This window comes from Mastomys coucha, unplaced genomic scaffold, assembly GCF_008632895.1.
Source record: "Mastomys coucha isolate ucsf_1 unplaced genomic scaffold, UCSF_Mcou_1 pScaffold15, whole genome shotgun sequence".
Classification (NCBI taxonomy): domain Eukaryota; kingdom Metazoa; phylum Chordata; class Mammalia; order Rodentia; family Muridae; genus Mastomys; species Mastomys coucha.
The window spans coordinates 20,985,148-21,010,333 of record NW_022196897.1 but is presented as its reverse complement, the minus strand read 5'-3'; the positions used below and the strand labels follow the sequence as shown (position 1 = coordinate 21,010,333).

The 25,186-nt window shown below is 43.6% G+C and overlaps 1 protein-coding gene across 8 annotated transcripts in view; it reads left to right on the top strand.

Moving 5' to 3' along the window:
- Nucleotides 1-25,186, top strand: part of Garnl3 (GTPase activating Rap/RanGAP domain like 3) — a 153,515-nt gene that overhangs the window by 36,417 nt on the left and 91,912 nt on the right. For all 8 annotated transcript variants that reach the window (XM_031369887.1, XM_031369893.1, XM_031369890.1 and 5 more), the window contains one exon: nt 6,489-6,558. In XM_031369887.1, coding sequence (XP_031225747.1) covers nt 6,489-6,558 — 70 coding nt within the window. The remainder of the gene's footprint in view (nt 1-6,488; nt 6,559-25,186) is intronic.

The following is a 25,186-nucleotide window of genomic DNA, read 5'->3' as shown; positions in this document are numbered from 1 at the left end:
GGGCTATATGAGGCACTGTAACAAACAAAGAAAAATGTTATATAAGTAGAATTGTATTGAGTGAAACCTTTGGGAGAGGTTAAATCTACTCACCATAGCTCCTAAAGAGTCATCCACGTTGTTGTGCATAGTGGTTTTAGTCCTTTTAGTTGGTAAGTAGTATTCCAGGGTATGGATACGTAGCAGTTTGTTTTATTCGTTGCCCCTAGGAAGACATCTGCATTGCTTCTAGTTTGAAGCTTTTATTAATAAACATAAACTGAATGTGTTTCAGACAGGTTTTTGTGGGTGTAATATTTTCATTCTTCTGGAATAAATGCCCTATGGTGTAATTGCAGAATCATATGGTAACTGCATATCTCATTTAATCAGAAATGGCCTCTTCTACAGTGAGTGAGTGTAGAAGCTTCTTCACATGTTCTGCAGTATAGTGGTGGTCATCACTTTTCATCCCAGAGCAGCAGTTTTAGACTGGTAGAGATTGTTAGCAACGAGAACTATGCAGTGATTTATCAGGACTCTTTATGCTAAGGAACCAGGTAGGCTCTGGGTACATGGCTTTCTCAAAGCTTAATGAATTCATAAATACTATGTGAAGAATGTATTTCAAAGTGTTCAAAGGGGGGGAAAAAAGACTAGCAGGCCAGGGATATGGCTCAGCAGTTAAGAGCACAGTCTGCTCTTCTAGAGGACCAGAGTTCAATTCCGAGCATCCACATGGCAACTCATGATCATCTATAACTCCAGTCCAGAGGACTCAATACCCTCTTCTAACCTCTTAGAGAATGCACACATGATGCACATATATGTATGTGTAAAAAACACCCATGCACAAAATAAAAATAAAAATTAAAAATGAAATAATCAAAGGGCCCTGATTTGGGAGATATATTCCCTTTGGAAACCTTCCTCCTTGCTTCCTACCTTCTGATTTCATCCAGGCCTTCACTAGAAGTCTTATATGTCATCATTAGAAATTAATGTACAATCACATCTCTGCTTTTCTGTGTCTCTTGATATATTTCAGACAGTAAGACAACTGGTCTCTTGTATACCATGCTATTTTAATACCTGTTGTTAGGAAACCCTGGATTCCTTCCAAGCTTCAGTCTGTAGTCTGGCACCATTAAAAAGTTTATTTGAACTTCAGTGGGGGATCCTTTCCATCTGTGTCCTGCTATGTGCTTGTCAGGGGGCTAAGGCCTGTGTTGGCGCTCTCAACACTGAACTCTCCTACTGGCAAACTTAAGAACACTGCCTGATGTTTCTCACAGTCTCTTCACTGACCCAGAGAGAGCATTTATTCATGCTGATGGTTTTAGCCATTAACTCGGTCTGAGACCTGTGGGAACCTGGCTGCACGAGTCTGGCCAGTTGTGAGAGTTGGCACTGATCTCAAGGCCAGCGGGGAGAGCTTTCCCTTGGGAACCACCTGTCTCCCTTGTCTTCTTACTCAGTCTTAGCAGCTCTTGACTCTGCAGAGGATCTGATCCTGCTTTCCAGGAATCTGACTTACATAATAGCAGCTGCTCTAGCCTGTGTGTGGAGCGGAAGGCTTTGCTTCCATCTCAGGCCATATGTAGAGACTTAGCATGGAGGTCCTCCACACTGTTCAAGCTTCCAAAGTGTGATCCAGCATCCTTACACATCAATTTTCTGAAACAGAAGGATTTCTATTTAGAGCCTGGACAGCACGGCACATAGGGAGTTGGAAGCTTCTTGGTTCCTGTCTGCACCTGCCTAGTTCTGGTGGCCCATTCTAAGTAGGCCTCACTTGTCTTTTCTCCTGTCATTTCACCAGTAGGTCTCGAATATTTTCTAACTGAAGTCACCCTGCTAGGCTAACACTCTTAAGGAGGAGATGGATGCCAGCATTGTATGTTCCCCTCAGTTGGATCCCAGGAAGCCTACTGCTTGGACCAGACTCTTAGTGATGCATGAGGGAAGAAGGAGTTTACTTAAAAGTCTTTTAAAGGTTAATTATTTATGCCAAATTCCCCTTCTTGGATCTCTCTAAAAACCTGAGAGAAACTGAGATTAATAATTGAGGCAATAATAATAGCAGACACTCAGATGAGCTTTCATGTAGTGTGACTTAGCATATTGGCTGCTTTTCCTTATGGATTCTTTCTAATTTTCTTAAATGGAATATCTTCACTCACAATTGAAAGATGAGGGAACTGATGTCCAGAGAGGCTAGGAGCCCCGGTCTGTGGCTGCTACAGTGCTTGAAGGGAAACACCCACCTCCTCCCATCGACAGGAACCTAGGCCTGGTGCTTCCTTGTGAATATACTATAGCATGGTTACCAGGTTTTCCAGGGATTCCAGAAGCATCTGGAAGAGCAGTTTTCAAAGCATCACCTGGGACCACCTGCAATGGAATTCCCCAGGCTGCTTGCTTGGCTGACAGATGGGCTGGACACGATTCTCTGTGTTCAGAGATCTGGTCTCTGGGACCAGGACCAGGAAATGTGCATTGTTGCAGAGCTCTCCGGGGGAGTCGGGGTGAGTGTTTTGTGGATATTAAGGCCCTGAGACCAACTGTAGGGATTCATGAGATCACTACAGGGGATGGCAGTGTGGTTTTTTATTTGGTTTCTTTTGAGAGCCACTTAGTAAAGAACTTGAGCTTTATAAGCCATCAGGTTTTCTGTTGGAATTACTCAAGTCCACTGATGTAATGCCAAAGCAGATGGACAATCCATAATCAGTGGGTGTGGCTGTGTTCCAAGAAAACTGCTTTCAAAGCAGACAATGGATTGCTATCCTGACATAGAGTCATCCTGGTCTATGCATCTTCTACATCCCCCTCTACAGAAGTTACATTACACCTCTTGCCAGCTACAGAGCTTACTCATGGTGGGAACTGGGCATGAATCCTTTGCTTAGGTTGTACTGGGACATTCAAAGCAGCTATGTCAGAAAGCCTCTCCTCTCCTGGCATTCAGCACGAAACTTTACTTATTATGGTGAGCCTAGTGGTACAGGCCTGTTACCCAGCTATTTTAGAGGCTGAAGGAGGAGGATCCAAGTTCAAAGCCAGCCTCTGTAACTTAGAAGACTCTATTCCAAAATAGAAAGTTAAATATATATATATATGTATGTATATATGTATATACACATATGTATATATGTATATGTACATATTTGCATGCTAGGGATATAGCTCAGTGGTAGAGCATTGTATTTCTATCTTTACTTAAATCCATTGTTCTAGCTTGCCTTTCTATAGTTATGGTTAAAACAAAACAAAACAAAACAAAAACTCTAACCACAAGCACCTTAAGGGAAGAAAGGGCTTATTTCATCTTACAATTCCCATTGGTGGTCTATGGTTGGAGGAAGTCAATACAGGAACTCAAACATCAGGAACTTGAAGCAAGAATAGAGGAGTGCCACTTGCTAGCTTGCTAACTTGCTCATGGCTGATCCTCAGCTAGCTGGCTTATACAGCCCAGGCTACCTTCCTATGGCTGGTGCCTCCCGCATCAAACTGGGGCCCCCCATCAATCATCAATGAAGGCAGTCTCTCACAGGCATGGCCACAATCAGGCTAGTCTGATTGAGGCAGTTCTTGTGTTGTGTTAAGCTAATAATGAAAACACATCAGAACAGCCATGTAGGTCTTTCTAGAACCTACTTTCTCCCCTGTGAAGAAGCCAGTGGGAGCCAGCACATGACTTCACTCTTCATTCTGACAGGTCGTTTCCAGGGATTGCTGCTTTCAGAAGTTATGTGGTCCACCTTCTGAGTTACTGTAGATCCCACTTTTGCCAAATAGTTTGCTGTGTGTAAGGCAGATCACTGCCTTTCTAGCCCCCAAGATTAGATTCTTTATTTCTGTCTGTCTACTAAATCTGGGCCACACATTGCATGATTGTGGTCCTAGCATCCAATGTGGCGCCTTGGTAAATGTGCCTTTCATTCTACCTCTGATGCCATCCATACAGGCACACAGAGTCCTGTATCCTTTATCTTAACCTCTGCCCTGCTGCAGGCCTTAAGAGTCTCCCGTCCCACTGTCCCAGAGAGGCTATTACACACTGCGCCTTCCAGGGCATGGGTCTTCAAGCAGTATATGTCACTTTCATCCTGTCCTGTCTTGACCAGAGCTAGATCACATGTTCTCATCACAAGAAAAAGCAAATGTAGTTCAACAGTGAGTCCAGAGAAGGAAGTAGGTGTGTGAATCTAGTATACACAGCAATGGCTACCTTGTAGGCAAGGCCTTCCAAAATGGAGAGACTGAAAAGGCCTATCAGGTAGAAAGGCACCAGGCAACCTGTCTCAGAACATATAGTGCTGTCAGGCACTAGCTAGAAAGATCTGTCTGATGTGTATATACATCATGAATACATGCTTATTGTATATCCACCCTGTGCCAGATAGTAGGTGGAACAATCCAAGTTCTTGGTAGAACTTTCGATGACCCCTGCTACTGGGAACCCTTGTATGGACGCCCGGGGAGGGAGAGGTTTCTGACATAGCTACTTTGAATGCTGCTTAGGCCTTGTTCTTACCATGAGCAAGCTCGTGCCAGGCAGAATGTGATTAGAGAGCAGGAAGGCATTTTATAGCTGTGGCTTCCTTGGTTGTTTTCATGGGACACTGTTGACCCTATAAGAAACATCTAGGGAAAGTAGATAGTCTAGAGCAGCATAGAGTCGTGAGACTGAGAGCTGTCATCTTTGCTGTGTTTGCTTCTGGCTGTTTACAAAGATAAGGAGCTGGTACCATGTCTAGAACCCCTTCAGTGGTACTGAAGATGGCCCGGAGAGGGGCTCAAAACCCCTATCTTTGCTTTATGTTAGGGGTTGTTTCATCATGGTCCTGACTGAAGCCACAGCTGTGGCTGCAGTCTGGGCAGAGCATCCATTCTGCCTGATCTTTGCTGTGCAGAGAGAGAGCCACCTCTCAAGAACATCTGCTGTGCCATGGTGACCCAGCCTTATAAGAAAGTACCTCAGAACCAAAATGTAGGACAACGACAGTGCCTCCAAGAGTGTTTTCTAACTAGAGAGGCCAGTATATTCTGACTGGAATAGCCCACAGAGGAAAGTTGGTTTAGTCTCTCTTGAAGAGTTTGTATGTGTGTGTTTTGAGTGAGGGGTGTAAAGCATGTCCATCCAAGCAGGAAGGTAGCCTAGATACCCCCTCCAGACTGTTTTCATTGCTATGCCACACATTTTAAGCTAAAGGAATGAGGGCGAGAAAAGGTTAAATTTCTCATATAAGATTAATTCAGCCATCTCTGTGAAATGGTGGAGGCAGAATACCATTAGACTCTAATCGCATTTCTCTCATGCTGTCTTCTTGGAGCCTATCAAACAGTGTCCTGGCAGAGAGTCAGCTCTGTGGATGCTGAACATCAGAGTCAGAGTCAGACTCTTGCCGAATGTACCAGGAGGGCTGTAATTTAGAAAATGTAGCTACCTTTTAAGAAGGATGAAAAGGTACCGAGTGCACCTGTCTCTGCATGCGACAGTCCAACCAGTTGGAATCAGTGAAACGGGATTCTTGCAGAATCTTATTTTCTGTTGTATTAGAGCTATTTGCATGACGTGGTCAAGCCAAACTTAAAAAACTGTTGGTACTGGGGGGGCTGTCTGTGGGCTTCTTGGCTACTGTGTGGAGTCCTAGGTAGACTGAGTAGCCAATTAGATATGTGCCTTTGGAGAGGGGAGCTATGCATGCAGTGCAAACGCAGTAACAATTTGCATCCTTGTTTTAATTGCTCTTGGATCATGGCATGTGAGTTTGCTTATCTGATTTAAGCCTGTTTGGGTGGGGACGGAGGACAGGGTGGGAAGTATTAGTTGCTGCCATATCAAAAATAAATACACTCAGATGTTAGATTTTCATATTTTCTGTTAGTTCTCCCTCCCCCCCTCATGTTAACATGTAAAAATCTTAAATTAAAAGCTGGGGGAAGGGAGGGGAGCCTATGAGGATTTGGGAATTTTTGTCTCCTCCTTAAAATACATCTTTAAATGATGCTGGTTATTTTTATGTTGCATATTTGGGACAAAGAGACTCTACTCTTTTAAGCAAAAGATAATTGTAAGATCTGGTTCAGCAGCTTTGTCCCTTGCCTCAAATTCCTGCAGGGCTGCCATCCCCTTCAGCAATACCGAGTGAAATCATAAGCCGCCAATAGCTTTGGGAATTTCAATTGATTCCAAATGAGCTAAATATTTAATTCAATCATTACCTATACTTCTAGGGATGACTTGGACATTTTTCTTTTGACTGAGGGCTTCATGAAAGCCTGATTCTGCAATGGCTGCTGGGGACAGCGTCTGTTGCGAGGATGCTCCCCTGCAGTGAGGCGCCAGGGCACTGCAAACCTGTTCCATAGCTGCCTTTTCTTTTTCTTTTTCTTTCTTCCTTTCTTTCTTTCTTTCTTTCTTTCCTTTTTTTTCTCTTTCTCAGAAGGTGTGTAGCCAGATCGCTATGTGTAATACTGATGAAGCATTTTTGTTCCAGCTCTGTCTCAGAAGACCTAGGCTGTAGACGTGGGGATTTCAGTAGGAAACATTATGGATCTGTGGAGCTGGTAAGTTAATGCTGTCTGTTCAGTAATGGTACACTGATTCAGACTTCGAGGCAATTGCCAAGCTTATCAACCCTTTGTTGTATATTTCCTATTAGACTGTGCTGTGTCAAGATTTAGTTTGAATCAGTAATGCTGAAGGGTTATGGTCATTTGGTCACCTTTATTCCTTTACATTGCCATTGCTTTTAATCTCGTGTCTTCCAGTTTGTTAAAGATATGTTGTGGCTTAGTATTTTTCTCTATTAAGCAATGCATAAAATGAAATAATTTGTAAATTAAGAAAGGTAGCTTTTCATTTTTATATTATCTTGTTCCTGAAAGTTTACAGATCTAGTTTTAAAACTGTAATGATTATTGACATTCTGATTCTATCTTTGCTTTCTGGGTGTTGGGACAGCAGTTGTGAGGTATTTTCCTGTTACAAGCCTATTAGTTGGACCAGATCAGTAACTGTGACAGATTATAAATATCTAAAATGAAAATATCTAATTTTTTATAACAAGAGACATTAGAGTTTATGATACAATTTTTAGAGTATATATTCCTCATGAAAGAGGGGAAATAAAATGAAAGCATTGATAGACTCAGGTTTTAAGATAGGATTGTGATTTGGTTTTCCAGTTGCATGGGATCTGAACCAATTTCAGAAAATGTGCTTATAAGCTGTACTAGTTATTATTGGTCTTTAACTCTACTATTCTACTGATTAAAAATGAGTTGTTTCTGTCTACTAGCTTAGTAGCTGAGTTACCACTGTTGATACAAGCTGCACCTTTACAGGAGAGCAGCTTACACCCAAGTCAGTACTAGTGGTCCTCCGATTGATTCTAGGTGTGAATAACAGACTGGACTCTGTGCCTGGCCCAGGGATGAGCATCTTGCAAGTATAAAATAAGTGAAGGGTTTGGTCCCTGTTCTTAGGGGCTTCCTGTCCTTCAGCTGAGCAGATTCAATGCATCATCTAAAGAATGAGTATAGCCACATCAAAGATACATCAGTTGATTCAGTGCCTGTTCTGTAAGTCATTGTTAACTCCTTATGCACTGACTCAGACTACTGCCTCTCCTCAAGGAGCCTGGGCAAGAGTATAATCCAGAGTAGGTAGGCAAATAGAGATACAGAGGTGACATGGAGCTAAAGGAAGGGAGGGCGCCAGCCACCTTACGAGGGAACTTCAGGAAAGTCATTGGAAGGCCTTGTAAAGAACGAAGGATGGTAAGGTATGGGAGGGTGGCAAAGAATAGATAGCAGACATGGTGGTCCATGAAAGCAGAGAACAAATGGCCCTGCCTGGCAGAGGTGAGGCCACAGGAAGGAGTGGTAACACAGCAAGCAGGCTTTGGTTCATGTCTTCACTCCTCCACAGACCTCTGTCACCAGTCATCAGTAAAATGGTGTGACTTCTCAGTGTGTGCTCTGAAGACTTTCTTATTTCATCATTTGCTACTGACAGGATCTTGAGCATCTCGTGTTCTCAGTTTTCTCATCCACAGAATAGGGATATTAACATTTTCTTCTATAACTTTGCTGTGAGGATAAGACAATGGCACCTAGCCCTTAGCACATTCCATGTTAACCTGACAAAGTAGTGAAGCTCAAATTCAGTAGCAGAGGTAGAACTTCTGTAGTCAGATGAAAACCAGACTGGGTCTAAGAAGTGGTCCAGAGCCCTCGTGCACAGTGAGGTTGGTGCTTAGGGAAATACCATGGGTGTGACAGATGAACTCCGCAGACATGTGCAAAGCACAGAAAACCAGAATGGTCCTTGAGAGCCGCAGATGAGCTGAACAGACATCAGAGTCAGCGAGAAAGCTGAGCTACAAACACAGCAAGTCTAGAGTTAATCCACAGTCTGAGTTTCTGACAAGTTCCCAGACTGCCTTTGTGCTGGGGGTCCGGGGATAGGACCACACCTGGGGAGCCAACATTCACAGCTGAGGAGTCACCAGTAGCACTGACTGGATCATAACATTGATGGACAGAAAGCTCCTCATCCATTTGTTCATGATTTTTCTCTGGAGCTGTGAGTGTATGTGTATGTGTATGTTCTCTACAAATATTATAAAATAACATTTAAATAGGGCTGAGAGATGGCTCAACAATTAAGAGTATTTGCTATTATTAGGATCCAGTTTTAAGTTCCAGTACCCATATGATGGCTCACAATTGACTGTAGCTCTTGCTTCAGGGGATGCGATTCACTCTGCTGACCTCCACAGACACAGCCCTACATACTATGTACAGGCAAAACAGTCACACACATAAAAAGAAAGAAATACTTTAATTAGCATTTAAATATATTTTAAAATTCAATGGATAGTCTCATTACCTTGTAAGCAAGTGTTTTCATTTCTCTTCAGCCCCGCTGCTCTTTAAAACTATACATTTTACTTTTACGAATTTTGCATTATCCTTTTCTCCACTGAACTGTTTTATAAGTACCTTCTTTGCATGTCATCTTCAGAGTCACCATTTTGATTTGGATGTGACAGTCCAACTTAATGATGAACCATTCTCTGTGTAACAGTTTCCTTCCTTTGTAAAATTACACTGTGCCTAGTTTTTCCATAGCAGAAAAGACATCCACACTGATGGTTGGAATGACTGAGAAAGGTGTGGAATGAACAGAAATCCAGCTTCAGGGCCTAAGAAGTGTGCTTCAGAGTAATACAGTACAGTTGGTATCCACAGATGGATTGGCTCTAGGTCTCCACTGGATACTAAAGTCCAAGGCTATTACAGCCCCTTCCATAAAGTAGCATCTTTGCATATATCTGACACCTACCCTCCATACACTAAGCCACCCCTGGGTACTTATAATTCCAAATACAATGTAAATGCTATAGAACCAGCAGTTATTGTATGTTAGAGGAAAACAAGAAAACAGTTCATATGTGTTCATAAAAGACAGTTTCCCCCTAATATTTCCCATGCAGTTGGCTAGATCTCCTGATGTGAAATGTCCATGTATGATGACCTATTGTGTGGTTAAAAAGACAACTGATATGTATGTTCTATGTTCATTAGGAAATGAGTCTAGTTTTTCTTAACCTGGTATGAGGAAGACTGTTGAGAAACAGAACTCACACTTCAGAGAAGGGTGCCAGGGAAAATTTAGCATAAACGTTGCCTTTAAAAAGCATAGCTATAGAAATCTTTGAGCAGAACTAAGCATACCCATTCACCTCAGTAATGGGAGTAGACTTAGAACTTCATTGCATGAATGTTTGTTGGCCATAAATTTCCTAAGAAGCCCAGATCTCTGTAGACTCAGGGTTCTTTAGCCTTCTCTCTGTTTTTTGAAGACCTATCATTGTGGCAGGCACCATGCTGGGTTCTCAGAGGGAGTAGAAAGAGAAGTCAGTCTGTCAGCTGTCAGGTCTAGCTTCAGAAAGCAGCTTGCCTCTCTGTCCTGTCCCCAGCCTGTCAACCACCTGGATCTCAGCAGTGCCCCTCATGGTACCCAGAGCTTGTTTCTTTTCAAGAAGCATGTGGCAAGTTGAGCTGCAGGCATTCTGTCCGGCTCCACTATGGAGTAACTTGTCTGGGCAAGTCTCACTGGAAAAAAGCACGGACTACACAGCTGGGCCTCCAGGACTGAAACGCTGTTTCTCCTCAGGCCACCGGAGGCCTCATCCTCTCCTCTCCTTTTCTGCCCCACTCTTCTCTCTCCAAACCAGCCGCCTTTATTGCACATTGCCTCTCCAGTCCCCTTTCTTTTAAAAGTTTTATAGTTACATATACTTTATTCATTGGAGTTAGCTTGTATATATGTGTGAGTGGAGAGCTTTTTTTTTTCTCTTTTACACATGTTTACTGGGCTTTCCCAGTCACCATTTGATGAAGACTGTCCTTTCCTCCCTTGAAAGGTCAGAGCACCCTTCAAAAGCATTGATTGGCCATGTATGTGAGTTAATGTGGGGGCTTTCTCTTCTACCTCATTGGTCTATAAGCCTATCTTCAGCAGAGTGATAATCTAAAATCTTTCGAATGCGCAATCCTTGCCTTCTTGACTGCCCCTTATGGTTCATTTTGGACTGCTGAATCTTATTGTCCTTATGGCCCCTGTGACCCCTCCTCCACCTTGCTCCTTCTCGTCTCCTGCCTCTTACTCTCCATGCTCTGGCTTCAGACTTCATTGGTCTCTAGAACAGCCTCAGTTTTTCCATGCTCCGAAGCCTCTGAGCTTGCTTTCTACAAGGACTTCCCTAGTGTTTCTCATGGCCTGAGCTTAATACCATCTTCCCAAGCTCTACCCTCCTAATCCACAACAACCCCTGCTGTTCCTTAACTGGGCAGCAGTTGATTTACCCACTACTTTTGCATCCATTACAAGTGAGGGAGAATCCATGTCTGTCTTCTTCGCTATTGTATCTCTAGAGCCTGATACTAGACTGATATATACTAATTTTTCATAATTTTCTTATTTTTCAATTTGGTGTTAGTTTCCCAATCTCCTTGGGTCACATAGGTTCCAGCCTGGTCTACAGAGTAAGTTCCAGGACAGCCAGGACTATACAGAGAAACCCTGTCTCGAAATGCCCCCCAAAAAAGAAAATTATAGATTCATTCCTCTTAGATTGGGTACATATGAGGGTCATTTGATACAAGTGAGCCTCTAGAACCACTCCCTCAACAGAGTTTGTGGGGAGGGCAGGCAGTCACCGAGTAGGCCAGCTTACACAAGAGTGGTAGTGGGCTGCGGAGGGAGCTGAGCAGGGAGAGCACTTGAAGTTAAGGATCTGAGTTCAGAGCCTTTGCACCTCACAACAGGTGTGGCAGCACACATTGTTAACCTTTGCCCTGGGAAACAGCTACAGATGGGACCTGAGGGCTCACTAGCCAGCCAATCTAGCCCATCGATGATCCAGATGCAGTGAGACCCCCATCTCATAAATCAGGTGGTGAGGAGTACAGGAAGACAACAATGCCCATCTCTGGCCTCCATGCGTGCACACACACACACACACACACACACACACACACACACACACGAGCAGAATCTGCACTGGAAACCACCTCCTTCCACCACCCCCACCACATGCACACACAAGATAGATACACAACATTCTCTCATGCAGTGGATTGTTTAAAAGCATCTCATGAACCTTTCTTCCCCTGCTAGTGGGCTCTTAGCCCTGGCACTTTCATTGGTCCCGTAAGGATGCAAATCAGTAAGCCTCTCCCAGCTAGGCATCCTAGCTTTTTGTTTGCTCATAGAACACTGTTCTAAGCACAGCAGCAGCACTAGTCTCAATAATACTGCTTGAAGAATGAGAGTTCTAGCTTGAGAGAAACTGTAGAGCAGTCTAACCATGAAAAACAAAAGAGAAACCAAGCCCCTTTGACCACCACCAACACATTAGCTTGCTGGTCAACCTGCCTCAACAGATGCCATTTTTTTTTCTGATGGATTGCAAGTCCAGTCTCTCCTGGCAACAGTCCAAGCAAGGCACAGCTAGTACTGCATCAACCATCTCTCATCACTTTCTATTGAAATCTGTCAGGGGCAGCCAAAGACTGTTTGTAGCTTTTATTGATCTGTTCTTGGCCTTTGACTGGATAGACAGGAAACTGATGTGGTAGAAGAGATAAATGGTGTGAGCTCAATATAGACCTCTGCCCAGTGCAGTCCAATTGCAGACTGTCATGCGCCCCTGCCTCTTGATGCTGCTGGGAAGTCACTATCTGCAAGTGATTTCAGATTAGCATAAATCTGAATATTGCCCATTCCTTTTGGCATCATGTCTTATCAAGTGAGCTCACACTCTCTGCATGCATGTGACTCTGCTGTGCAGGAAAGAAACAGAGAGATGCTTGCCTCCAAAGGTGGCAGGGTTTTATTGTTTGGAACTCAGAGTGGCCTCAAAAGATGTCTGGCATGTGTGCTGTCTGAATAGCTGGCAATGAACCTGTTCCAAATCTTTCATGTTGAAAGATCCTCTGAGTTTTCTTGTTCAGTTTGTGTGTGTGTGTGTGTCTGTGTGTGTGCACACACACACACACAGACACACACATGCACATGTGTATAGAGGCCAGAGGTCAGCGTCAGGTGGCATTCCTCAGGTTCCATACTCCTTGCTTTTTAAGACAGGGATTCTCACTTGTCCTGGAACTCAAAAGTAGGCTAGGAAGCCCCAATATTCCTCCTACCCATCTCTCTTCAAAACTGGCAATGGAACACAAGCACATGCTACTATGCTCAGCTTTTATTATTGCTGTTGTTGTTATAAAATTTTCAGAAAACATATTGTGAGCATATTTCCCGTGCTCCAATTCCTCCCAGATTCTCCCCATATTCCTGCCTACCAACATCATGTACTTTCTTTCTCTTTCTGTCAGAAAACAAAAAAAAAAATGAAAAATGAAAATTAAAGCGAAAACCTCAGTAAGACAAAATATACCAAAACAAAACAGAAAGCTCACATGTTCACATGCACATGTACACACACAAGGGGGTTCATCTTGAGTAGACCAACTACTCCTAGAGTGTGGTTGATATACCTAATGACACTCCATTGGAGAGAACTGATTTTCCCTTTCCAGCAGGTGTCAGTTGCAAATAGATTCTTGGTTAAGGGTGTGACTTTGTGTCTGCATCCCTTTTCTCAGACCAGGCTTTTGTCTGGTTTGAACCTGTACAGGTCTTATGCATGCAGCCACGGTCTCTGTGAGGTTACATATGCTTCACCCAACCCTGTCATGTCTGGAAGGCACTGGTTCCTTGGAGTCATCCATTACCTCTGACTCTTGCAATCTTCATCCTTTTCCATATGTATTTGTGAGCCTTGAGGGGAGAGGTTTGATAGGCATCCATTTAAGGCTGAGAAGCCCCTCATCCTCTGCTCATTGTGCAGTTGTAGATCTCTCATTTTATCGTTGTTCCTTTAGCACAGTGACAGTAGTAGGTTTTCCCTAGGCCCATGACCTATCCAGTCTTGGCTTCTCAGTTCTCGACTACTTTGGCATGTCAGGTATGAGTTGCATCTCATGAAGTGGGCCTTACATCCAATATTAAACACACACAGTACCTGGTCAGGCCCATACTATATCCTACTATTACACTGGTATATCCTGTGGACTGCTTGCTCTTGTAGGTCAGAGGGATCACAGCTACGTGACACTAATGATTACTTTCCCCTCCCTCCAGTAGTGTGTAAAGTACCTTCCAGTCCAATGAATTCTATTAGTGGGGATGCAGTCTCTAGTTGGGCACCAACTCAGTTTCTCCATATTTAAAGACATAACTAAGTAATGTTTTCAGCAATAGAACTTTACCACCAGGTTGAGGAGAGAAAAACCAATACCCTCGACAGTAGCCTATGATGTTTGGGGTGGGGTTGTCTGTGGGACCCCTTTGTCTAATGACTCATCAAGATGTAACCCATTGTCAGCACTGGAGATTTTACTTAGTGACATAAGACATCTAGTGGGTGTCTAGCTTTTTTGAACATGGCTTCTGGGGAGCAAACTCAGATCCCCATGCTTGCTTAGCACTTTTCTGGCCAAGCTATCACACAGCCCACCCTCAAATTTTGGTGAGGAGTCATTTGTATTTTTGCTCAGGCAAAAATATAAACTACAACTCAGGGGACTGTTCTACAGAGATGAGCCTTTGTTAATGAGTAACTTAGCTGCTGGTTCAGCATGTCTAACAGGGCAATTTTGTTCTCCATTTGGAGCTGCTGATGCCTTCTGTTTATGGAGAAATTGTGGGAATTTTATGAGGAAAATATATTCCACATGGCATGACCAAATTGAGAGATTAGAGAAGGTAACAGCATATTTCCCTCAGGAATATCAAGAATTAAACATTCTACAACTAAAATCCCCATCTGGGCAGATGTTCTCCAGTGTATCTGGCTTGTATCTGAGTCTTATGCAGCAGGTCGGCTCCCTGGGGGACCACAGTTTTGAGAGTAGCACTGGAGGGGCCGTCAGATGTCTTCTGCTGTGGCTATGACTTGACTTTGCTAATATTAGTTCTAACACTTATTAGATGCTTACCATGTGCTATGCTGAACATTAGAGATGCAGTTGCAAAATGGATGTTCTCAGACAACCAGATGAGGGTAGGGATTACTTGGCTGTGCCTCATCCTGGGGTTGCCCAGAAAACGTGAGTCCTGAATGGGTCACATGCACTAATGGTCTGAGGCCCCACAGCTAACACATGGTAGAAGTAACATTTAAACCTAGGTATGTGTCTTAGGTTACAGCTCACATTCTGGGGGCAATTGTTATTCTACTTCCCAAGGCTCTGACGCCCTCTCCTGGCCTCCCTGGGCACTGCCTGTATGTGGTGCATATTAAGGCGTTTCTCTCTTTACAGTGGCTTCCAGGAAGCTTGGAGCTGTCTTTTGTGGCTTGCCTCCTATAACACATGTGCTAATCTTACCCTCTTGTACTGTGTGTCTAATTTTATCCTTTAACTAAAGTGTATTTCCATAAGCTGCCTCAAACCCTCTTTAAAACAAGAGATGAGATGTAAACAAAACTGCATTTTCTTTATCTAGTCCTGAGCAGCATAGTCCTTCTGTCTCCCACTGACACCTGTCTGCTGTGTAAAATGGCTTTGACTCTTGCTGCCCCAACAACCACCCTACTTTGTTCTATAGTACAATTCTATGACTCATTTTTCCAGGACCAACAAAACATGAGATTTAGCATACCACCTGAGCAGCCATTTGGTGACCAGCTTGAGCACCAAGGCCTGGTTAGTGACATGGATTGCTGGGGCACAAGGCTATACCAGTAGCTGCACACACACCATGTAAGAATACCAGATGATGTCAGCCTTGAGATTGTCACCCCAGGCCAGCAGGTCGAGGCAGTATGATGGCCACTCTCCCTGCTCCCTGCCTTCTGTGGGCTGAGCATCACTCAGGCTCTTCCCCAGGCCACAGGCCATGCTCTCCGCTCTGAGCCTCTGCATTGTTGTCTGCTTCCCCAGCCTCCTAGGCTCAGCCTCTCTGCCTCATTCAGCTTATGTGTTGTTCCTTGGCCTTGTGGCCTTTCCAATGGTAGCCTCTCTCTGCCTTAAGAGGCACTTTCAAATCGTGATCTCTATGTCAAAGTTTATATTTCATAACCTGAGGTATAGACTGCAAACACTTTGCTTTAGGTTAATTCTTCAGTATAAGAAATGGAATAGAACAGCTTTTCCCTTGGATTGTGGCAAAGTTCTCCTGTGCCTCCGAACAGTCTCTCCTAGTGCCTGTTTGACTCTACCCTTGGGTTCCCCCATGGTGTGCTTGGTGTGTTCTGTCTTTCACGTGCCCACTGCATGCCTATGTCCACTTGCAGATCTGTGGCCAGGGTTTAGCAGTGTGGATCATCATTTGTGACCATAAGCAAATTTTTAAAAATTATTTTTATGTCGATGTGTTTGCCTACTTGTCTGTACTATATGCATGTAGTAGACTCCAGAAGCCAGAGAGAGTGTCCAGTACCCTGAAACTGGAGTTACAGGTTATGAGCTGCCCCATGTGGGTGCTGAGAATCTCTGCAAGTACAGAAAGTGCTCTTAGTTACTGAGCTGTCTCTACAGCACCTAAAAGCAGATCTTTGACTTGGCAGAAATAGGCGATTGCTTTGCACACTGCTCTGATGAAAAGAAAGTGTTTTCAGTTCTGAAAATTTCAGAAAAGTGCCACGTTCTCTTCTGAGTTTATGTGGGTCTACCATCAAATCTCTAGACCTTGACAATGTGCCGTGGACATGAGAGTGGCAGCTGCTCTCTTACTTCATATGGTGCTGTTAAAAATGGCTGACAAAAAATGTCTTCTGTCAGCCTGTCTTCACACGGACTCTAAAAACAGAGCTGTGGCCTCTCAGAAATGGACACATCTATATAGCATATTAACTGGCCTCTGGCAGGCATCTTGGGACTTGGTGCCCTTAAGTCAGGATCCTCTTCTTTCAGCTTTCTTCTGACTCAGGGCACACATACCCATTCCACAGCTCCAGGAGCTTCGCTGTCTCTCTATGAGAGACCTCCATGCCCCTTTTACCTGCTAAGTAAATTTAGCAGCAAAAATCACGACAAAAAAAAAAAAAATCCAGTGTCTCCTACTGTTACTGGTGGACCAGAAAAGTCCCACAGTTTTACACCCCAGTTACTGTTAGATGGAATAATAGTTTACAATGAATTACTTTACTGTCTTAATAAAAGCAGGTACTGTGGGGATTGTGTGCTTCTTGGCCTGCACTTTTTAGTTGCTCAGTTGCAGTTACCACTGTGTCACAGTCTCTCAGACAGCTCAAAGTGAGCTGGCTCCATAGACTCTTGGGTACTTCAGTCAGGGAATACATTTCAGCCATTCTCTGAGTTCTCGTTCTGAGCTACACCCCAGTTCTCTCAGGGAGGAGGTGACTCCCCTTCTTGCTTCTTTTGATGTGGCCCTTATTACCCCCACCCAAACTGGTCCTAACAAGAGCACCAAAGGCCTTTTTGCTACACATAGCAAATGTGTACATCTGTGTACATAGCCAATGCCATTAGTCTTTTGGGTGCTTTGTATATGCAAACTTATTGAAATATCACAGGACCCACAGTGGCATCTCCCCATCTTACAGAAGAGATTACCGCAATTCTGAAAAGCTAGCTAACTTGCCAAAGGTCACATAGATAGTAAATGACAGGCTGCCTACTCCCCCAGACACATTCTTTTTCTGCAGTGGATTGTATTGGGTTTAAAATCCCATGGAAATTCCTTGGAACTGGAGATATATGGTTTACTGGTTAAGAGTGCTTCTGTTTTCCCAGAGGACCCAAGTTAAGTTCCCAGCAATGATGCTGGGTGGCTTACAGCCACCTGGGACTCTAGATCCGATACCCTCTTCTGGCCTTTTGGGAGCACCTACATACTAATACATAGACACATATATACATAAATAAAATTAAAAGTAAATCTTTAATTAAAGACAAAATACTGTGATCTTACCTGGTCCTAGTACCCCCTAAACCTTATAATACCTAACAGCAATGTGCTTCAATTCCGTATTCCATTTCACTGCATCTGGAGTAGACTGGCATTTTTAGGAGATTCCATTTTGAAAGTGACATTTATTTTCTGATGTGCTTCTTCCCTGTTCTCTTGCAGAGGTAGAGATAAGAACAGAGAGAGGCATGCTTCTCACACTCCTTTTTGGTTGCCATCTGTTTCATTTCCTCTTTTTTTGACCTGGCTTCTTTTTTTTTCTGGCTCCCCTGACTTAAAAGTTTCCATTCAAAGGTTCTGGATAAGATGAGATCTAATTTGATGGCAGCCTCAGCTGGAATTAACAGGAAGTGTGGAGCTTTGATGTCCTTATTGCTGTACGGAATACTTGCCCTCACCTATAGTTCTAGCAATATCCTGATGCTTTTGGCCAAACAGGGACCAGCATCAGGCCCTCAGCATCATGCTTCTAGGCAGGAAAGCTCACATTCCAGGACTTCTACCACCTGCTCTTATCCATCATTGAGCCTTAGCTTGTGGGCCCAGAATCCAGCAAATAGCCTTCTACCTATGACTATCACAGACTCTCAGGTCTCCTCATACTCCCATCTTTCCAGAATGCTCTTCTCCATGTGCCTCTGCCAAGCCTCAGCTCTTTCACGCATCCTTCCCTTGTCTGCCTTAATGGACCACTCATCTTCCAGTCTCTGGAACCTTGTGTCTCTTTGCATTTCTCCAGGATGCCAGTCATAGTTTGCCTTGTAATAATTTGCAGATATTCTTTAACTTGCCTTGCATGGGGACCACCTTTTCCCTGTACCCACAGCAAGCTCCAGGCTCACTGCCAGATGCCAATATAGCAGCTAGAGCATCAGTTCTGCTAGAAATCCAGTGTCTGGAGATTTCTTTTGGTTACATTTTATAGTATTTCTTACTTTTGTTTATATACATGTGGGCATTAAAAGTAGATATACTTCTTAATATCCTTCTGTGGTTCAGAAAAGAATATGTAATGGCTATAGGAGGGTTTGAAATAACTGAAAAGCACAGAGAAGACAATGAAGTCCATCTTTACCATCTTCATGCTGTGAAGACCTAGTGTGTGTCTCTTTAGCAATTACATTAACATGCAAAATATGAGGGGCTGGTGAGATGGTTTAGCGGGTAAGAGCACCGACTGCTCTTCCAAAGGTCCTGAGTTCAAATCCCAGCAACCACATGGTGGCTCACAATCACCCATAATGAGATCTAACACCCTCTCTCTGCTGGTGCATCTGAAGTCAGCTACAGTGTACTTATATATAATAATAAATAAATAAATCTTATTTTGAAAAAAAATAGCCAGGCGGTGGTGGCGCACACCTTTAATCCCAGCACTTGGGAGGCAGAGACAGGCAGATTTCTGAGTTCGAGGCCAGCCCGGTCTACAGAGCGAGTTCCAGGACAGCCAGGGATACACAGAGAAACCCTGTCTCGAAAAACCAAAAAAAAAAAAAAAAAAAAAAAAAAAAAAAAAAAAAAAAAAAAAATGCAAAATACGCTTCTGTATTTTATTCTTCTTCTTTACTTAAAAACAAGTGTCACCTTTTGAATAATGGACACTCTTCCACCAACAGCAGCATTATCTCCTCTCTAGATCTCTTATTTCTTATTTATGTCTAATTTCATTTATTGGCTGTGACCTTTAGAATAAGAATCATAACGTGAATCACAGAGTGAGTTCCAGGACAGCCAGGGCTATACAGAGAAACCCTGTCGGGGGGGTTGGGGAGGAGGGTAAGAAAAAGAAACAGGTCTCACAGTATTGCCCAAGCTGGCCTCACACTCCTGATCCTCCAGCCCTGTCCTCCCATGTGGCTGGAAGTACAGGTGAGTACAATTACTCCTAGATTTGCTGTTTAAGTTTTTAAAAACGGGTTTGTTTCCTGTCTCCCAGGGAAGCCCTTCACTGTCCATCTGAGGTTTCTAGGAGCCTCCTGTCCTATCCGCGAGCATGGGCTTTGTGTGCTACAGAGCATGCTGTTATAAAGAGAGTGTGTTCTCTGTCTCCCTCAGGGAACAGCCACTTCACTAAATTTTACTTCAGTCTTATAGTAAAGAGTAGTTAGACACACATGCTTCCACTTTACTTTTATGACTGGAGGTCACGTGTCTTCATGGCTCTGTGTTAAGGGTTGTATTGTTTTTCTTCCTTCAGAACCCTCAAGCAAAACAAAGCAGCTCTTCAGTCCTTGTACCTTCTGCATTCAGAATATTCACCCAGCCCTCAGACATCACTGGCCTCTTGGACTGCAGCTTCTCTGATCCAAGCAGCTGCACAGAGAGCTTCCACAAAGCTTCCTCCTAACTTCAGCATCTAGCTAGTATCTGTTTTATAGAGGTCTGCAGTGGGGTGGAGCAGACAGGGCCTTCTCCTGTGCTGGTCTGATCCAATGGCTCTGGTAGTCACATAGAACAGGGACTTTTGGTTGGAAGAGGAGTATGGAAGTAGTGTTTGCTCAGCTCCCTACAAAAGCTTGAGAAAATGCCAACCAGCTAAAGCCACTTTTCTATTGTTTTCCTTTCAGCTTGTGAATAGTCACTGTTCATTAACTAGCCATATTACAGAGAGACTGCATGACTCCTTAGTTCATTCCAATAAGCTTGTTGACCTGCACATCCTTGTCACCAACTCCGGAACACTGAGGTCCTTTTCTTAGTCCTGCCTCCTTGTTTGCTTCTTGGAGCATTTTTTAGCAGCATATGCCTCCAGCAGCTGACCCTCATGCAGATTGTGCTGTGTTTACTAGGTGATCAAACCATCAAGCCATTATGTCTCAAGGCAATTGACCCTTGAAAGAGTTTGTGATCACACAGATAGATAGTCTGTGAATGTGACTTCAGGGGCAAGTACCCTAAGCAATAAACAATCTGTTGATCCTAGACATATTAACTAAAGATCTGTTGAGCCTAACAAAGCACCATGGATGAAATGGACAAGGCCACAAAGCTGTGACTTCTGTCAGACCTTTGGGCTCACCCTTCCCTCCACTGCCTTGGACCCCAATATCTGATGCCAGATTGAATCCTACAAATACAAAGGAGGTGCCAGGGTATCCTCCATCCCAGCCTGCTGAATCTCACTTTGGCCTGCCTGCTGTTGGTAGTGGAGCTGGGTTCTGCACAAAGAAGCTTCCTACCATCATCCTCTGGGCAGACTTCTTAGGCTCTTGACCCCTCAGCTCTGCAGAGTCCCTTTACTGTTCCTCAAAGGTCTAACCTCAAAGAGTGGTTAGAAAAGAGCCCTCCCCGCCCCATCTTGCCCACTGTTTTCTTGAAGAAAAATAGAGGTGCTAGTAAGTAGGACCCTTGTAATGAAAAGATTACCCCCAACTTTTTTAAGTATTTGTGTATGGACACAGCAAGCATGCTGGGGCAGTCTCCTTGGTTTCTTTGCCACTGTACTGTAAGCTCCAGGCAAGCTGGCCTGTGAGCTTCCCAGCCATTCTCTTGTCTCCCTGCAATTTCTCCATAGATTCAAGGATGCCTTAATGAAACACCAAGATGCTGAGCTCCCTGCCTGCCAAGCTTCCCACAGTGCTTGGGAACAGGACCGACGACAAGAGGGGATCCCTCCACTGCAGAGCATGGCCTTTACCCCTCCCTGCATGCAGTGCACACAGACTAGAAATGAGACACAACAGAACAGGTGGTGAACCACACAGTACCACGCACAGCTGGTGCATGGCTCCGTCTGGCCACCTTCCTGCCTGTTTCCACCCTTTTCATTTATGCTTATTGATACTGCTGGAGATAGACCCCAGGACTAAGCTACATTCCAGACTCTACCCTTCTATTGATACAAAGCTAAAACTTTGTTCCCTTCTGAATACTTTCTAAGCAAGGTATGTGTGTAGGGTGTGTGTAATTTGCATATAAAACTTCAAAGAAGTCTGCTTTCTTGACCACTGTTTACAGTTTTATAAGCCTGTGTATATTGGAAATCATTTCTCACAGGTCCCGTACTAGAATAAATTGTATTAGAGCTGCAGAATAAATTGCATTAGAGCTGCAGAATAAATTGCATTATAGCGCTGGAACCTTCCAAAGCTCCCTCAGGCAGAGCTGGTCTCCATTTCCTCTGACCTCCTCTAGGCAGCACCCTATGCTGGCTTCTGTTGTGGCATTTAACCAGGTTGGGTTGTGATTTATCTGTTTATATGCCTTTGTCCCTCTCACATACACAGTAGCATTGGGGTCCTCTGGAGCAAGAACCGGGCTGTGTTTATCTTTGTTAATGTAGCAGTCAGTAAAGCTCCTAAAAACGTGCTCTCACTATTTCTTTCTGCCAAATCTACCAATGTTTAAAGAGATTTCCCAAGATTTTGAATGGAGAATTAAGGCAGTTTCATCAGTAATACATTAATTAGTGCTTTGGTAGCAATCAGAAGATCTTATATTAACCATTATCACAATAACATGTAATATAGTAGTATAGCATCTGTTGCATGCCTACTATGTCTAGAGCCTATTCTGGGCTCATTACATGTCTTACATTATTAAGTTCTCTCTGCACACTTAGATGCAGATAGACTCTTCATCGGTTTTACCCATACACACTGCTTTTTTTTTTAAGTCTCTTTAAGTAGCTCAGGCTGCTTCCAAACTCTCCATGTAGCTCAGGCTAACCTTAAACTTGAATTTCCTGCCTCTTCTCTTTAGAGATGTGGAGCAAAAATAGACTCCCCTCCCCACCCTCAGGAAGAGAACCAACAAATACAAAACTTGGATTTGAGCTGGTCAGCCTGGGCAAAGAAAGGAGGTGAAAGATGAAACACTATTTTTAAAGATGTTCTTTACATAACCTTCTGGAAATTTGTTTTTTTTTTTTTCTAAGTGTGATGTGTTCTTATGGTTGTACTCTTGAATGCCAAGGGCATGGTGTGGGCCGGCCAGGACCCGAGAGCTGCCCAGGAACAGAAGCCACAGCTCAGAGAACAGAGCAACTCAGTGGAAGAGAGTGCGGTTTGGGCTTCAAGGACATACACGTTTGCATTGATTTTTTAGAAGGTTGTCGTTTAGTTGTCTTTAATCTGAAACTAAAAACATTTTTACTAATAACATTTAGTTAATAACATTTTTCCTGTTTTATCTTCTTTTAAATTTTTTAAATTTTGCAAATGGATATTGTTTAGACAGACTCTTTTATCTGAAATCAAACATGTAATAAATACATTGACTCACTCACTTACCCTGATCTTCCCTAAGAAAGTGGTCCTGCTTTCTATGTCATTGACATGGCCCTGACCTGGATGTGCCCTTGCAGAGTATGGCACTAGGCTCCTCCTCAGAAGAACCAGGCCACCTCTGTGGCAGTGTCCTGACAGTTGACAGTCTTTAGTTTTTACACTTATTGACATATTTGAATTTCTTTATCCTCTTGATTTTCACTCTTTGTTTGCCTAGATAACTGTCCATCTCATTAAAATTAGCCTTTCTTTTTGGAGACTATATTTTCTTCACTTTGGCAGGGCACTTTTTTTTTTTTTTTTTTTTTTGGTTTTTTGAGACAGGGTTTCTCTGTGTAGACCTGGTTGTCCTGGAACTCACTCTGTAGACCAGGCTGGCCTTGAACTCAGAAAGCCACTTGCCTCTGCCTCCCAAGTGCTGGGATTAAAGGCGTGCACCACCAACACCCGGCCTGTCTTCCTTTCTAAGCAATATTTCACTGTAGTCAAGGATGGTGCCTTGATCCTTCTGCCTCAGTTTCGAAGCTGGGATGATAGGTGTATCCTACCGCACCTGCCTGCCCTTTGCTTTGTAGTGGTCACCTCAGACTGTCACCTCTCTTCCTTCTCATCCTGCATTTTGCTCTCTAACCTTTTCCTGGCCCTTGCCCTCCCTGCCCTGGCTGTGCTCTGTGATTCCTTGTCATATCTGCTAGAAGCAAATGCCTAAGTCCCTGCTCTCATCCTTGTTTAATCACTTCCAAATATAAGTTTCCTTATAATTAAAATATCTGTAGCACTGTATGTTGTGACTGCCCTCATTATCCTCGATGTTTAAATAATTCTCGGGCTTGCTATTCCTCAAATGTAGGTGTTGAGTTTCCAGCTGCTTTACTCTTTAAACTGAATCTCTCCTTCAGTTGCATTATACTGAAATAGGATCTATACAGTTTTATAGCAGTTTCCAGAATTTTTTTCTTATATGGTACTTTACAGGATTGTTCACTATTAGCTTCATATTTTAAAGCTGAATAAACACTTTAAGAAGTTTTGCGCTTATGAGCCCTGTGGAGGTATATACTTGTAATCCTGGCACTCACATGGTTGAGGCAGGAGGATCATAAATTCAGAGAAAATTTAGGCTACATAGCAAAGCCCATTATACTCTTATTCTTTAAATACACATGTTTTGATGTTTCAGGTCAGTTTCTGTGTTTGGAATGGTAAACTTATTGCAGGGTGAGTAATTTCCTCCCTTACAGACAGAAGAACAGCGAAGCAAGATCTAACGAGTTCATTTTCCCTCATACCCAGCTAGCTACTGTGAGTGACTGGTGATCGTGCTCCCCACACACAGGCTAAAGATGATTCTCCCATCTTTGTATGGGATTCTGTGGCCTCTCTGATCTTGGGGGTTATTGCTAGAGTCAAGAAAAGGGACCAGGGAAAGGCATATCCCTCTAGAGGTCCACTCAGGACCTCTGCACACCTGCTGATAGAGACAGTCAAGTCAGGTGACCAGCTACCTCATGGGAAATAAAGTCCAACCTGGGTTCAAATATGACTACGGCATCATGGAAGGAAGTAGACCTTAAAGCACATAGACCGCTGTGCCCCTGGGATGGGTTGGAAGAAAGAACTTTATGGGTTTGTGCTGTGGGCATTCTGATTTGTTCTGGGGGATACTGAATCCAATCTTTTAACATAATGCTTAGTGTCAATTTTCTGTGCCAGATTTTCTGTGCTTTTAATAGGCCAGAGCAGATGTCTGTGAGGAGTAATTAGATAAGGAGGACTACTTGGCAACAGCATTTCTTTTGTGGTAAAGGACTTTTTTACTGTAATGTTGAGGGGTTTGGTCCCTAAGTTATCTGGGGCACTCTGCTTTTCATCACCTGGTGTGACAGTCTTTGAGCCTCTAGACTGCTATAGAATGGGGACAGGGTGGTCCTCACTGGGACTGCCACTGTGCATCGAGCCTGCATGTCACTAGCACAAACCTCCTTCCCAGCCAGGGTTCCACCTCAGTCTGTCTGGGAAGCCCCTCTAGAGCATGCTCAGTGGCATTTGCTTAAGCCTATCAGAGTCTATTAGGAGCTCTCCAGGCTGGCTTCACCATGCACTTGTTGATTTGGGTTAGTTGGTTCTTCCTTCTCTTTGTTCTTTCCTGTGTGATAAACCAGTAGACTGACTGACATTTCTTACATGAGTAATGAGCCTCCTGTGCCTTCTAGGGATCTGCCCCATTTTCCATAGGATCTCAGCCTTCATCTATTGATTACAGATGCCAAATAAATCCCCACTCTACAGCACACAGTGGGCTTAGCTCTGTAGATGCTGTGGTCATTGCATTCATTGATGAATGCAGTCATTGTCCTCATAGAGCTAATCAAGGAACAAAAGACACACCCAAGGAGAGACCCAGGGAAGTCAGTAATCACAGGAAAGAATGTAAAGCACAGCTTTGCTGAGTGGCCCT